The sequence below is a fragment of the Sinocyclocheilus anshuiensis genome, unplaced genomic scaffold (genome assembly GCF_001515605.1).
Source record: "Sinocyclocheilus anshuiensis isolate Anshui unplaced genomic scaffold, SAMN03320099.WGS_v1.1 scaffold129, whole genome shotgun sequence".
In the NCBI taxonomy this organism is placed as follows: Eukaryota; Metazoa; Chordata; class Actinopteri; order Cypriniformes; family Cyprinidae; genus Sinocyclocheilus; species Sinocyclocheilus anshuiensis.
Genome location: NW_015537946.1, coordinates 33,155 through 45,846, shown reverse-complemented (window position 1 = coordinate 45,846; position 12,692 = coordinate 33,155). Strand labels below are relative to the sequence as shown.

Sequence of the window (12,692 nt, the reverse complement as noted above, 5' to 3'; positions counted from 1 at the left end):
GAGCCAGCTCTGGCCCAGTAATGGTTGCCAGATTTGGCTAGGCTTTGGATGTGCGGATCTGGCCCGATTTGCACTGAGACACGGCACATTTAGCCACATTCGGCCCGATTACGGACAATAAGAGCTGGTCTGATTTTGGCTGAGATATGGGAATGCAGACTCGGACCAGTTTAGGTTGAGTGCTAGGGGTGGGTCTCCGTTTACAATGTGGTAAATAGTATGTAGCAGTGACACTTAAACTTAAACATAATATATTTTACCTGCCCATGTTATTTCTTAGTGTATTTTTTCATTGTAATTCCTATTCATATTTTTTTCCTTTTATCCAACATTCTCTTTTTTCTTTAACTACATTTGGAAATTAATGATTTAATTCATATAATGAAACAAGCTTAAAGTGGTTAAGGGAACTTTAACATTATTTTTGCTATATGAGTTTCAAGACATGCACACTAGCTTTGACATCTTATGACAAAACCTAATGGGATTTTTGTGCTGCTAATTGCCAGAAGACCAGAAGAACTTGCTACCCTGGTGAGTAAATATTTGATAATCAAGCATGTAATATCATTTTAATAAACTGTTCTACACATATAATATCAAAATAATGTTTATTTATAATGAAGCTGTAATTGTGAGTTCGCTGATATAGTGCTAGAGTTTAGCTCCAACCATAATCAAGCACACCTGATCCAGCTAATCAAGGTGTTCAGGATTAATAGAAACTTCCAAGCAGGTGTGAGTTGGAGCTGGTTGGAGCTACACTGTGCAGAGCTGCGGCCCTCCAGGAATTGAGTTTGACACCACTGGTCTATGGTATTGTGACTTTTCTTTTTTTTTTTTTTCAATCAGTGAAAAGAAATGAAAGTGCTGGCAGTGCATCAGAGAAGGAGCACATATGGATGTTATGGGGTAATTCATGGGGTCGGTGGGGATGCCATGAAAAGAAATGGTGTAAGGGCCAAACCCTTAATCTTTGTAAAGGTGACATATTTAGTTGACATGCATAAGTACATGTAGACTTAACAAGGACACTGTAAAATATGTATTTTATTTTAGTTGGCAGTAGATGCCATCTTAAGGATTTTAAGGTAACAATGTCATTTTGTGGAAAAACAAATTATTCAAAACTCTGGTTTTATATCAAAACTGGAAGGAGTCTTTAATACACATATTTTAGAAGTTGTAATTCTGTATGAGTAAGTGTAAGTATATATATATATATATATTATTTTTTTTTTTGGCGAACAACACTAGTACTGGCTAGGTGTTGTCATGATTGTGACCCAGTGTCAGCTCAGTTTCAGTACCCTGTGCCGGCTAAGTGTACCATTTTGATTGGCGTGATTGTGGACCAATGCCAGTGGTGTCGGCTCAGTTTCAGTACCCAGACTCGGGCTAGTACTGGTTAAGTGTTTCATTTCTCGTCGGTGTGATTGTGGCCCAATGCCGATGGTGTTGGCTCAGTTTTAGTACCCAGACTCGGGCCAGTACCGGCTAAGTGTTTCAATTCTTGTCGGCGTGATTGTGGCCCAATGCCGACAGTTTTGGCAGCCGGACTCGGGCCAGTGTATTTGGGCTACCACTTGCTTAGGTTTCCTTCTGTACAGTGTCATTATATACACTACACACAGCACACACACCAGAAAATACAATGTTGGCAAAAGTTTTGGGATGTCTGCCTTTACATGCTCATGAACTTTAATGTTTAGGACTTTACATTCTTAATCTGTAGGGTTTAATATGGAGTTGAACCACCCTTTGCAGCTATAACAGCTTCAATTCTTCTGGGAATGCTTTCCACAAGGTTTAGGAGTGTGTTTATGGGAATTTTTGACCATTCTTCTAGAAGCGCATTTGTGAGGTCAGGCACTGATGTTGGACAAGAAGGCCTGGCTCGCAGTCTCTGCTCCAATTCATCCCAAAATTGTTCTATCAGGTTGAGGTCAGGCCAGTCAATTTCCTCCACACCAAACTCGCTCATCCATGTCTTTATGGACCTTGCTTTGTGCACTGGTGCGCAGTCATGTTGGAACAGGAAGAGGCCATCCCAAACTGTTCCCACAAAGTTGGGAGAATAAAATTGTCTAAAATGTCTTGGTATGCTGAAGCATTAAGAGTTCCTTTCACTGGAACAAAGGGGCCAAGCCCAATCCCTGAAAAACAACCCCACACCATAATCCACCCTCCATCAAACTTTACACTTGGCACAATGCAGTCAGGCAAGTACCGTTCTCCTGGCAACCACCAAACCCTGACTCGTTTATCGGATTGCCAGACAGAGAAGCATGATTTGTCACTCCAGAGAACACGTCTCCACTGCTCTAGAGTCCAGTGGCAGAGTGCTTTACACCATTTTATCCGACACTTTGCATTGCACTTGGTGATGTAAGGCTTGGATGCAGCTGCTCGGCCATGGAAACCCATTCCATGAAGATCTATGCACTGTTCTTGATCTAATCTGAAGGCCACACAAAGTTTAGAGGTCTGTAGCTATTGACTCTGCAGAACGTTGGTGACTTCTGCGCACTGTGCGCCTCAGCATGCGCCGACCCCGCTCTGTAATTTTACGTGGCCTGTTGCTGTTGTTCCCAATTGCTTCCACTTTGCTATAATGCCACTAACAGTTGACCGTGGAATATTTAGTAGTGAGGAAATTTCACGAATGGACTTATTGGACAGGTGGCAACCTATCACGGTACCACGCTTGAATTCACTGAGCTCCTGAGAGCGACCCATTCTTTCACAGATGTTTGTAAAAGCAGTCTGGATGCTTAGGTGCTTGATTTTTTTGATTGGAACACCTGAATTCAATGATTTGGAGGGGTGTCTCAATACTTTTGGCAATATAGTGTATGTATTCCAGAAATATATTCATGTCAGTTCTCAGAGATTGCCACACATGTGAACTGTTGGCCAATATTCTGGCATGCAATGTCTGATAGCACAAAAAGACAATAACTGGTGGACATTAAATAATTTATTTCCCTTTCTTGATAATACATGCTTTCATATAAATTGGAGGAAATGACCTGTACATCTATGTACAATCAATTTTATTACCACCTGAAAGAAAACGTACAATAAATATTAATGCATTATTTAAATAAGCAAAGGAAGTTTTTGAACTGTAAAGCTAAAATTAGCTGTTATTTATCAATTTCCCAATATATCAAACTAACATTTACTCACACAACAGCAATGATGTCATGAAGACAAAAAGAACACAATTTTCTGTCAGACTAAGACATTTGTGAAGAACAGAGAATTAATGCTTGTCTATTAGACAGCTAACAACATGGAAAACTATATAGAGAACATGTCTATCTAAAGAAAGATGTACCATTTGTAAGACTTCTTTTGAAATGCAGATGCTTAGGGAATGTCACTCAAGCAGATGCTGTCAGATAGCTTAACAGAATTGAAAACAAAAAAGATAAAAGGTGTAATTTTCTGGGATCACTTAAGTACAAAGAACAAAGTGCAAGTGGCAATAATAACCACAAAACATTCCACATGTTTGAAGCCTAGTTTCTAATACATTATCTGGGAAGAGAAACACTACACACCATTGTGCTGCTTAAGCCAAAGAAATCGATTCGGTGCAACTAAGAGTCACTGTCTCCCATTTAAACAGCTAATAGTGTGGTAAGCTAAGAGATGATTATCGTAGTAGAAATTTAAAAAAATGATGCTACCAGATGACTCCTTTTTGTCCTTTTGAAAGTGTTTACAGTATTTAACAAGTTTAGATTTTGAAACTCTCAAAAACTTTGTCACCATAAATTCTAAAAGAATAAAGAAAATGGAACCTATTTTAAGATTTTATTTTATATTTTTTGCACTGACCGTTTCATAAAATTAAGCAATTCTTTAATTCTCAATTCTTAGTAGCCAACTGAAAAAAAATCACTTATTAGTGTATGTAGAAAAAAGACTATATGTAATATTAAATTAATAAAGCATAGTTGTCAAAGGTACAGCTCACCCCCGAAAAATGAAAATCATAATTTACTCATCCTCATGTTCCGAAACTGAGTTTGTTGAAGATAAAAGAAGATATCTTGAAGAATGTTGGTAACCAAACAGTTGCTAGTAGCCATTGACTTCAATAGTACAGTGAAAAAAAAATACTATGAAAGTCAATGGCTACCAGCAACTGTTTGGTTACCAACATTCTTTAAAATATCTTTGTGTTCAACAGAAGAAAAAAACGCATACAGGTTTGGAACAACATGAAGGTGAGTAAATGATGACAACATTTTATTTTCTTGGGTGAACTACCCCTTTAAGTACACATCATACAAACAGAATGAGCTTTTTTTTTCTTAAATTACTGCATTAAGAATGTGTGTGAGGGGTATTAAAACAACAAAAAATGTATGATCCTTAAATAGGTTTCATTGTCTTTATGCACAATGTAATTTTTTTTCCCTAGTGATTTTGGGGTGAAATATGACCCCGACTTTTCGTTGTGAGATTCTCCCTTGCATCCAACATAAGACGTCATGACGTAACCAGCACAAGTCACATCATTTTGAATTACAAGAGTTCAGTTGTGATGGACATGTTTAAAACTGAATAATGTGAAAAACCAATGGTGCAGTAATCATGTTTCCCACAAGACACTACACCATCTCATTCCTAAAACAGATGATCATATGATATTATTAAACTATGACATGAAGGCACTACAAGGACATTTGATAGTGGAGTGAGAAGAAACCCATCTAGTTAAATGTACTCCAGCAGGAGCTGTGCGTCTCCAGTTTTGCGGCTTTGAGATACAAGTCTCGATGACTCCAGTTACAGTAAACGTCACGCACAAGTGCTGCTGAGAAAAAAGCTCCAGTCTTCCTCTGATACTTCATTTGGGGATTAGACTTCTGCTACCACAGCCTTTAATTGTCTGCCACCGAGACACCAAGACTGATTTAAACAAAAGCATAAATGGCAAAATGGTCTCAAATGGTCTTGACGAGCATTAACACACTAATAAAATAAAGCCAGCACACATATTGTAGGCGGATAGGCCAGAACGAATATCGATTTTGATGTAATGCAGGCCACCAGAGTAAATTTCATAGAACATAGCTCACTCTTCCCCCAAGCGCCATTTCTGGGACTCTTCTTGACGTGCATCTGGGTGAATCTGGTTCCTCATGCCGCCCAGCACATTGGATGTTGCTTCTGTGGCAACGATAAGAGGTTTAACGACAGCTGGAGGAAGTTGTCGCAGAACTCCGCCCACAGCACCTGTCATGCCCCTCTGCTCATGCTCACGTGTCGCAGTGTCATAAATGGTCAGGGCTGTGTCAGTAATGCCCTACAAACACACAATGCATTAAAACTATTTATAACAGTATACACCACATGTCAGTCACTCTTAAAGGGACAGTTCATCCAAAAAATTACAGTCTGCTTTCATTTACTTGCCCTCATGTTGTTCCAAACCCATAAGAATCTTTAAACCACAAATTAACACATTTTTAACAAAACTTGAGATATTTCTGTCTCTCTATTGAAAGTCAATTCCACCAAAATGTTGATGCTTAAAGTTCATGAAGTCATCGTAAAAGTAATCCATTGGAATCAAGCAGTTTAATCCAACTTTTCAGAAGAGACATGATTGCTTTATATGATGACCAGATTTAATTTAGGCTACCATTGACATATACTTATTGGTTCTCGCACATCAATCAAGCATGTTTGAGTTTTTGTTTACCATATTTGATGTGCTCTATGTATGTGCATTGATCTATGTTTATATGCGAATAAAAGCACAAAATTCAACCTGTTCAACATATAACGCGATCAAACTGTTCGGATTACATGGATTACTTTTACAATGTCTTTGAAGCTTGAAAGTTGTGGTTGAATGAACATTCAATGGAGGGAGAGAAATCTCTCAGGTTTCACTAAGGCCCCGTCCACACCAAGTTTAGCTTTATACACATAAATGTTGTATCGTATAGGCATTTCGTCCACACGGATCCGGCATTTTGGGAGAGTGAAACCGATATTTTTTGAAACCGGGTCCCAGAGTGGATAAATCTGAAAACGCCACCCTTGCGTTTTCGTGTGGACAGCGAATCCGTATATTTTCTGAAACGATGACGTCATCAGCCCACGTCTCGCCCCTAGTCAGACACCGCTACGTCACGTAACAACAACAAAAACATGAACAAACACTGAACGGTTGTCTTTTTATTAACTAACATTAACACAGATTAATAAATGTATTGTTCCATGTTCGTTTGTATACCGCGGGCAAGGTTTATGCGCATAGTCCAAGTCTTCTCCGTTTTTAGTGTATCTCTGTGGCAGAATTGCAGCGCCACATGCTGGTCTGGCATGTATACTACAGCATTCTGTGTCAGTTTCGTGGTTTCGTGTGGACGCAGATATTTCTTGAGACGATGGGCAAAAAATATTGGATAGGGAAAGCTCTGGCTTCGTGTGGACGTAGCCTAAAAGTACCTTCATTTGTGTTTCGAAGACATGAGGGTGAGTAAATGACAGTTTTCAATTTTGGGTGAACTACCAACTTGAACTGGCATTCACATCCCATTTTATTTCTTTAATGTGAAGCATTTCAGAGTGGTATTATTGAAAATGCTGATGGATTCTGCAATTGGGAACATGCTTTAAGAAAGTAAATCAGGTTTGATTTCATGTTAACTTGCTAGGATTAAATGTACAGGGCCCATATATATATATATATATATATATATATATTTATTATGTCTACGACACAACGTGCTCATACCTCTTTTACTACGCTGTATGCCTTGGCCACCCCCTCTCTCAGGTCCACTGGCTGATGGGCCAGACAGTAATGTGAGTACCGTTTTATCTTTTTGCATTCTTTCTCATCTGGCACTGGAGATACCATGTCATACGCCGTTTCAGCAGCAGCCTACACAAAGCACATAGAACAGATCAGAAATCATTTTCTCATATACGGATAAGTAGAGCAAATTCATTTTAATGTGATTGGTATGATTAATATGTCTCTGTTTGCCATTGTCATTACAAAATGCCTCTTTAGGAGACACATTTGCAAATATTTTTATCGACACAGAGAAATCACTTTACCTGTATGGTTCGCACCATCCGATTGGTGAGCTCCAGAGCTGCCATTGCGGTGGAGGTTCCGAAGGAGGCGGTGCCTCGCTGAAAGCCACGAACTATTCTTCCATCCTTACGGTACTGCTCAATGGGCAGCCAAACCAGATCCCTAAAACCCTGAACTGTAGCAGCAACAGGAGAAAAACACTGCTTAACACTGATCATGTAAATAAAGTCATCACCTCTCAGAGACATCAATATCAATATTTGGTCAACAGCACTTTACAAAAGAACTACTTTTTATTCAGTTGTGGGTGAAACAACGTGTGTAAGAATGTGTTGTGCTAACCTAGCTGCACCAGGGAATGAATGGGCCCCACGCCTCCCAAAAGCCCTGGCAACTGGTTCTTCTTTATGTCATTCAGCCATTCATTAATGGCATATGAAAAGAGCTTGTCAACACCCAGTAATCTGGAAAAAAATAAACACATAAATAATCTGACTCAAATTTGTGAGGTGAGCATAATACATTTTTTTGAAATGTTATATATTCTTACCCTTGTCTGTAGCACAGGCGCCGTAATTTAAGCTCCGAGCAATTCAGTTGTGTGAGTCCAATAACAATACCAGCAAATGTGCCCTGAGGAATAAGACAAACATTATATCCACTTATTATATCATGATGATTTTATTGAGCATTTACTAAGAGCAAATTAAATCTACAAGCTTGTTTTGTAGCAAAATGTTACTTCACCCTTTTATTTAGATTAAAACACAATTTATTACAACAAACAGTACAGTTCAGTTTTCAGAGCCAAGAGAAAAAACAGTGGTTTACTGACTCAGTTCTTGATTCATACAGTATGTTCATTTTGCATATTGTCAATAAAGAAGACACAATAAACAGTTTTTGCTGACTAATCACTGCTGATATATTGCTTCACTGTGCTTGTTACATAATTCACAAATTCAACATACATAAAAACACTTGGGCCAAAAGTATTTTATATCAGATTAATTTAATAAGGAATTAATTCTAAATTAAATATGACGTTTACCAAAAACATAAGAGAATTTTTTGACATTTGGATTCTTTGGATAGCTCACCTGCTCCATGGCCATGTGTTTTCCATGGTAGTCTAATCGAATTGGCACCTCTGAAGTGAATCTGAACTCTCTGGAAAATGACATGTGTAAAATAAGTTCTGGTTTACAGTTACTAATGAACTTATACCTAAAGAATTTGAAATGTTAAAATGTAGATTGCTGTAGATCAGGGGTGTCCGATCCTGCTTCTGGAGGCCCAACTTCCAGGATAGTTTAGTTGTAGCCCAAATTAAACCCACAAGGTCACCAGGATCACTAAAAACTTCCAGGCAGGTGTTTTGGAGCTAAACTCTAGAGGAAAGAGGCCCTCCAGGAGCACTACTGGACACCTCTGTTGTAGATGGTTAAGAATACTCTCACTTCCTCTCACACACCTGAAGAATATGGGCTGGTCGGTGAAAGATGTGGAGGCAGTGTCTGTCTCGGCAATGCTGTCTTGGCTGCAGGTGTGGACGAGGCTTGGACTGGCACGGCTTTGTGTTGGCACTGAGATGATGGGCGCAGGGTCTTGACCCACTGCACCGTTGTACTTGGAAAAATTGCACGAAATCTCAGGGACAGGAGGCTTTTTCACTGACACATAGAACGCTACAACACAGATCAATAAATAGTTAAGCAGATGAAACAATTGCTTGCAGCAAATAATATCTGTTGCAAGATCTAGTGAGCAGCCTTGCCGTCTACTGCCTACATGTGAGCATCAAAAAAACAGCGCTCCTCGTCAGAAGTGCATAGGAAACTCAACTTGGCCAACTCGACCACTGATTTCAATAGAGATTTATGTAAGCATATGCTATGCTAACAGCATGATAATATAAAAAAAAAATAAGCACAAAAGTGTTGGGTAAAATATAACATTTTTAATTCCGTTGGTTTATTTATCTAAGCTTTTCAGTATTTAATTAAGTATACTGACAGTCAACTTTTCTTGAAATCGTTTAGTTTTCTATAGGTGCATTCTTGCCATGTCAGAATTAAAACTAGTAATTACAAATTGTAAACTTTTAATTTTTTGACCACCTAACACCACCAACCTGCCTCAAGGTCATGCAGAAACACTCAAAATTGCAGCAGTTTCAAGAGTAAAATATAGTTATCTTGTAATATTTTTGTTTAATAATTCCTATAATTGAGTATTATTAATCTTTAAAAATGCAAGAATAAACTGAAAAAAAAATACAATAGAGTTTAATGTAGGTAACACAGCTGAATAAATATCTAACATCCCGCTAAACAACTACAAGTTTATTAATAAGGGATTTGCATAACTATATTTGTTACTTATTGTATTGTAGTTTTGTGTATTGATTACTGCCACTGAAACTTATAAATTCAAGTCCACAGACATGAACACGGCTATTAGTAGTAGTAATTCTGGTAATTACGACATGAGGGGAATGCAGCATATTTCCTTTTGGAACAGTCTTTGTGTCAAGAGTGCTTCTCCTCAATGTTGTCTAGGTAGGCAGCTCACTCACAGAGTTTGAAACAATGTTTTTTAAGGTTCTCAGAGTATTTTGCATATTGATTATTACCTTCCTGCTCTGGTGGGGAAAAGAGCTCAACCTCTGCTGCCAGACTGGTGAAGAAGTCCTTCAGGAAGAACAATGCATCCTGTACACAAGATGAAAATGAGGGGCTCCTGACATTTAGTCATCAGTTTGAACTATGCTTTTAAAAATATGATTCAAGGTGAGCTGTTGAACGGTTTTGTTCTGTACCTGATCAATGTTTAGCCGGAGCGGCATTAGTGACACACGTAGACAGCACTCCTGAGGTGCCTGTCCAGTTTCTGGACACATGTGCAGGGCTCTGACAGTCAACTGATACACACAGACAACAAATGCCCATTTCAGACAGCATCATTTGATACTTTAGAAACCATACACACCACCTGTAGATTATGTACATCATTATCTGTCTGTGTGTATTTGATCATACCATGTTGGAGTGAGCTTTCCTGGGCATCTCTTTACTGGAGTATAGATAGAGGAACTTGTTCATCATGGAAGAGGCCAGCCTGTCTCGTATCTCCAGATCCTGCACTGAGAACACCTGTCTGGACACCGGCTGCTCCTTCAAAACGCCTGCCTCTGGAGCCTTCTGAGGATACACCTCATGCTGGAACCGCACCTAATATAAAACATGAAGGATCGTAGAGTATTTGAGTTTACTGAATTACTGAAAACAAAAGAGTCAGTGTTGTTATCACTCAAATCAAAAAGCATGCAAACAAAGAAACAAACAAACCCCTAAAACCATTAAAACCTTTCTGCGCCTATAAGGACGTTTTTAAGGCCTTATTTTGCGGAAAGGTGAATTAAAACCTGCAGAAACCCTGCTAAAAGTGAAATAAAAATACATTTAAATGAGGAAACTAATAACTAAACTCAAAGATGACAAGCACATAAAATAACAAAAAAATTACTAAAAACTAAAACTGAACATATAAAAAAAACTAATTAGAAATATTAGTGAAAACTTTAACAGTAGTGTATAAATGATACTAAAATAACACTGCACCAAGTTAATATATTGTGTATGCAGGCTGATGATTAAAATTATGTTTAAAATGTTTCTCTGACCTTACTGAGTTGAATCTCCATCAGGACATCAGGGTTTCTGCCCCATCCTCCTCCAGCACGGGAGCCTCTTCTCACCTGTTTTACAGGAGTCTGTGATGGAGAGCTGTGAGGAGTGCACCTACACACACAAACACGTTCTCTTAATACACACTTATAACATGCAGTTTTTATAAGAAGCATGATTTTGAATCAGGAGTGGCCCAACTCCAAATATGCACCCTCGACTGCGAGCTGGGGATGAGGACAATGCGCCTCCACAGAAGTCTTTTCCTCCATAGAGGTGCCACACTACAGAGATCTCTTTGATCAGGTATCTGATTTCCGGCACAGGGAAGTGAAGCGGACCCCTATTAGAGCTGCTGCCCTCCAGAGGGACACTGAAATGTTCTTCCCTCACAAGGATGGGTTCAGAGATCAGCTTCTTTACCACAGGCTCCTCATCCTTTTCCTAACAGACAAAACACTTTCATCAAGTGCTGCATACACTAATTAAGATTTTTATTTTGAGGAACAGAAATTCAGTCAGTTCCTCACACAAAGGTATTGTAAAGCTTCAAAAGAATTAGAGCAGCGCATCTGTAATGCTTTTATTTGTGTAAAAGGTTCACTGCCTGTGAAGAGCTCACCGGTACTCTGGAGCCCGGCGTGTCCAGGATGCAGAAGTCATCAGTGTCGTGGAGCAAAGAGGGGGCAGGAGGAGAGATGAGTGGGGAGTGCAGGGTTGGGTAAGTGGGGTTTGGTTCCTGCCCCAGGTTTCCGCTCTCATCAGGGAAAAGGAAGAGATCAGATCGGGGCGGCTCATGATCATGTGAATGGTCTTCGTTGACACCTATACAAAAGACAGGCAGATTCAAACGTGAGAAGTGTTATTTTAGTATTATTTTTATACTATTATAGTATTTATTAATATTTTCAATTAGCTTTTGTTTTTATATTTTCATTTTAGTTTTTGTAATTTTGTTATGTGCTTTTGTCATTTTCTAAATTACTTTAAATAATTATTTTTTTAAATTCTATTTAGCTTTAGTTTATTTTTATTTCAGTTTAATTCATTTAAGTACTTCAACTTATGTTTTAACTACTTATCATTTAAGTTTATGTATCATTTATCTATTATTTTATTTCAGCTTTATTTTAATTAACAAAAACAATTTTTATTAATAGGTTTTGTTTTAGGGTGTGTTCACACTTGTAGTTCAGTTCGTTTGGTTCATTTGGTCCGGACCAAAAAGGAAAATGATACATTTGGTCCTGGTTCGCTTAACGTTCACATTGGCATATTAGACAGCGAACCTAAAGACAGCGAACCTAAAGGCATATGTATGATATCAAAGCACCCATTAACCGATCGGTCTGCTCAGCGCCGCTTTAAGTCGAACACACCTAATGCCGTCTGCTGGACTAAGCGCACTCAGCCTCATTCTTGCGTGTACATATAATTTCATTTTCACCACCTGCAAACTCACAAGGAGCTCATAAAAGGCACTTTACTTCATTGTTGCGCCACGTTTGCCCTCTGTTCATTTTGTTTTGGTTACACCGCGTCGTCAAATCATGTCGCACAGCATCGCATCTTGTCGGCCTGTTGTTTCGGAACCTGGCGCGTTTACCCCCTTAGCTCGGTTCCTTTGGGCGTATGTGAACACGGCAATCGCGCCCGGATCCGCGCCAAAACAATCGGTCCGAGATCGCCTGAATGAGGTGGTCTCGGCTCGATTGAAAACGAACTCTGGAGCGGTTCGGTTGTAGTGAGAAAGCAATCCGATCTAACGGACCAACGAACCAGGCTATATCACAATGTATAATGGATAATTACGTAAGTTCCTGAAAAGCATTAGCTTTGTTGTTTTGCTACTTCAAAATGAACCTGTGAATGTCTGTGGGTGAGCACGTCTTCGCCATTCAAAATCAAAGCGCACTTTTTCATTT

At 39.0% G+C, this 12,692-nt stretch overlaps 1 protein-coding gene across 3 annotated transcripts in view; it reads right to left on the bottom strand.

Annotated features, from left to right (window-relative positions):
- Nucleotides 1–4,276: 4,276 nt before the first annotated feature.
- The window catches only part of LOC107664023 (autophagy-related protein 2 homolog B-like), a 26,591-nt gene continuing 18,175 nt past the window's right edge, over nt 4,277–12,692 (bottom strand). For all 3 annotated transcript variants that reach the window (XM_016454475.1, XM_016454469.1, XM_016454482.1), the window contains 13 exons: nt 11,390–11,592; nt 10,982–11,211; nt 10,764–10,881; nt 10,120–10,311; nt 9,900–10,001; nt 9,714–9,792; nt 8,553–8,766; nt 8,179–8,248; nt 7,629–7,711; nt 7,421–7,542; nt 7,099–7,253; nt 6,770–6,919; nt 4,277–5,326 (listed from right to left, as the gene is read on the bottom strand). In XM_016454475.1, the coding sequence (XP_016309961.1) occupies nt 5,096–5,326; nt 6,770–6,919; nt 7,099–7,253; nt 7,421–7,542; nt 7,629–7,711; nt 8,179–8,248; nt 8,553–8,766; nt 9,714–9,792; nt 9,900–10,001; nt 10,120–10,311; nt 10,764–10,881; nt 10,982–11,211; nt 11,390–11,592 (1,949 nt within the window). In that variant the 3' untranslated portion in view covers nt 4,277–5,095. The remainder of the gene's footprint in view (nt 5,327–6,769; nt 6,920–7,098; nt 7,254–7,420; nt 7,543–7,628; nt 7,712–8,178; nt 8,249–8,552; nt 8,767–9,713; nt 9,793–9,899; nt 10,002–10,119; nt 10,312–10,763; nt 10,882–10,981; nt 11,212–11,389; nt 11,593–12,692) is intronic.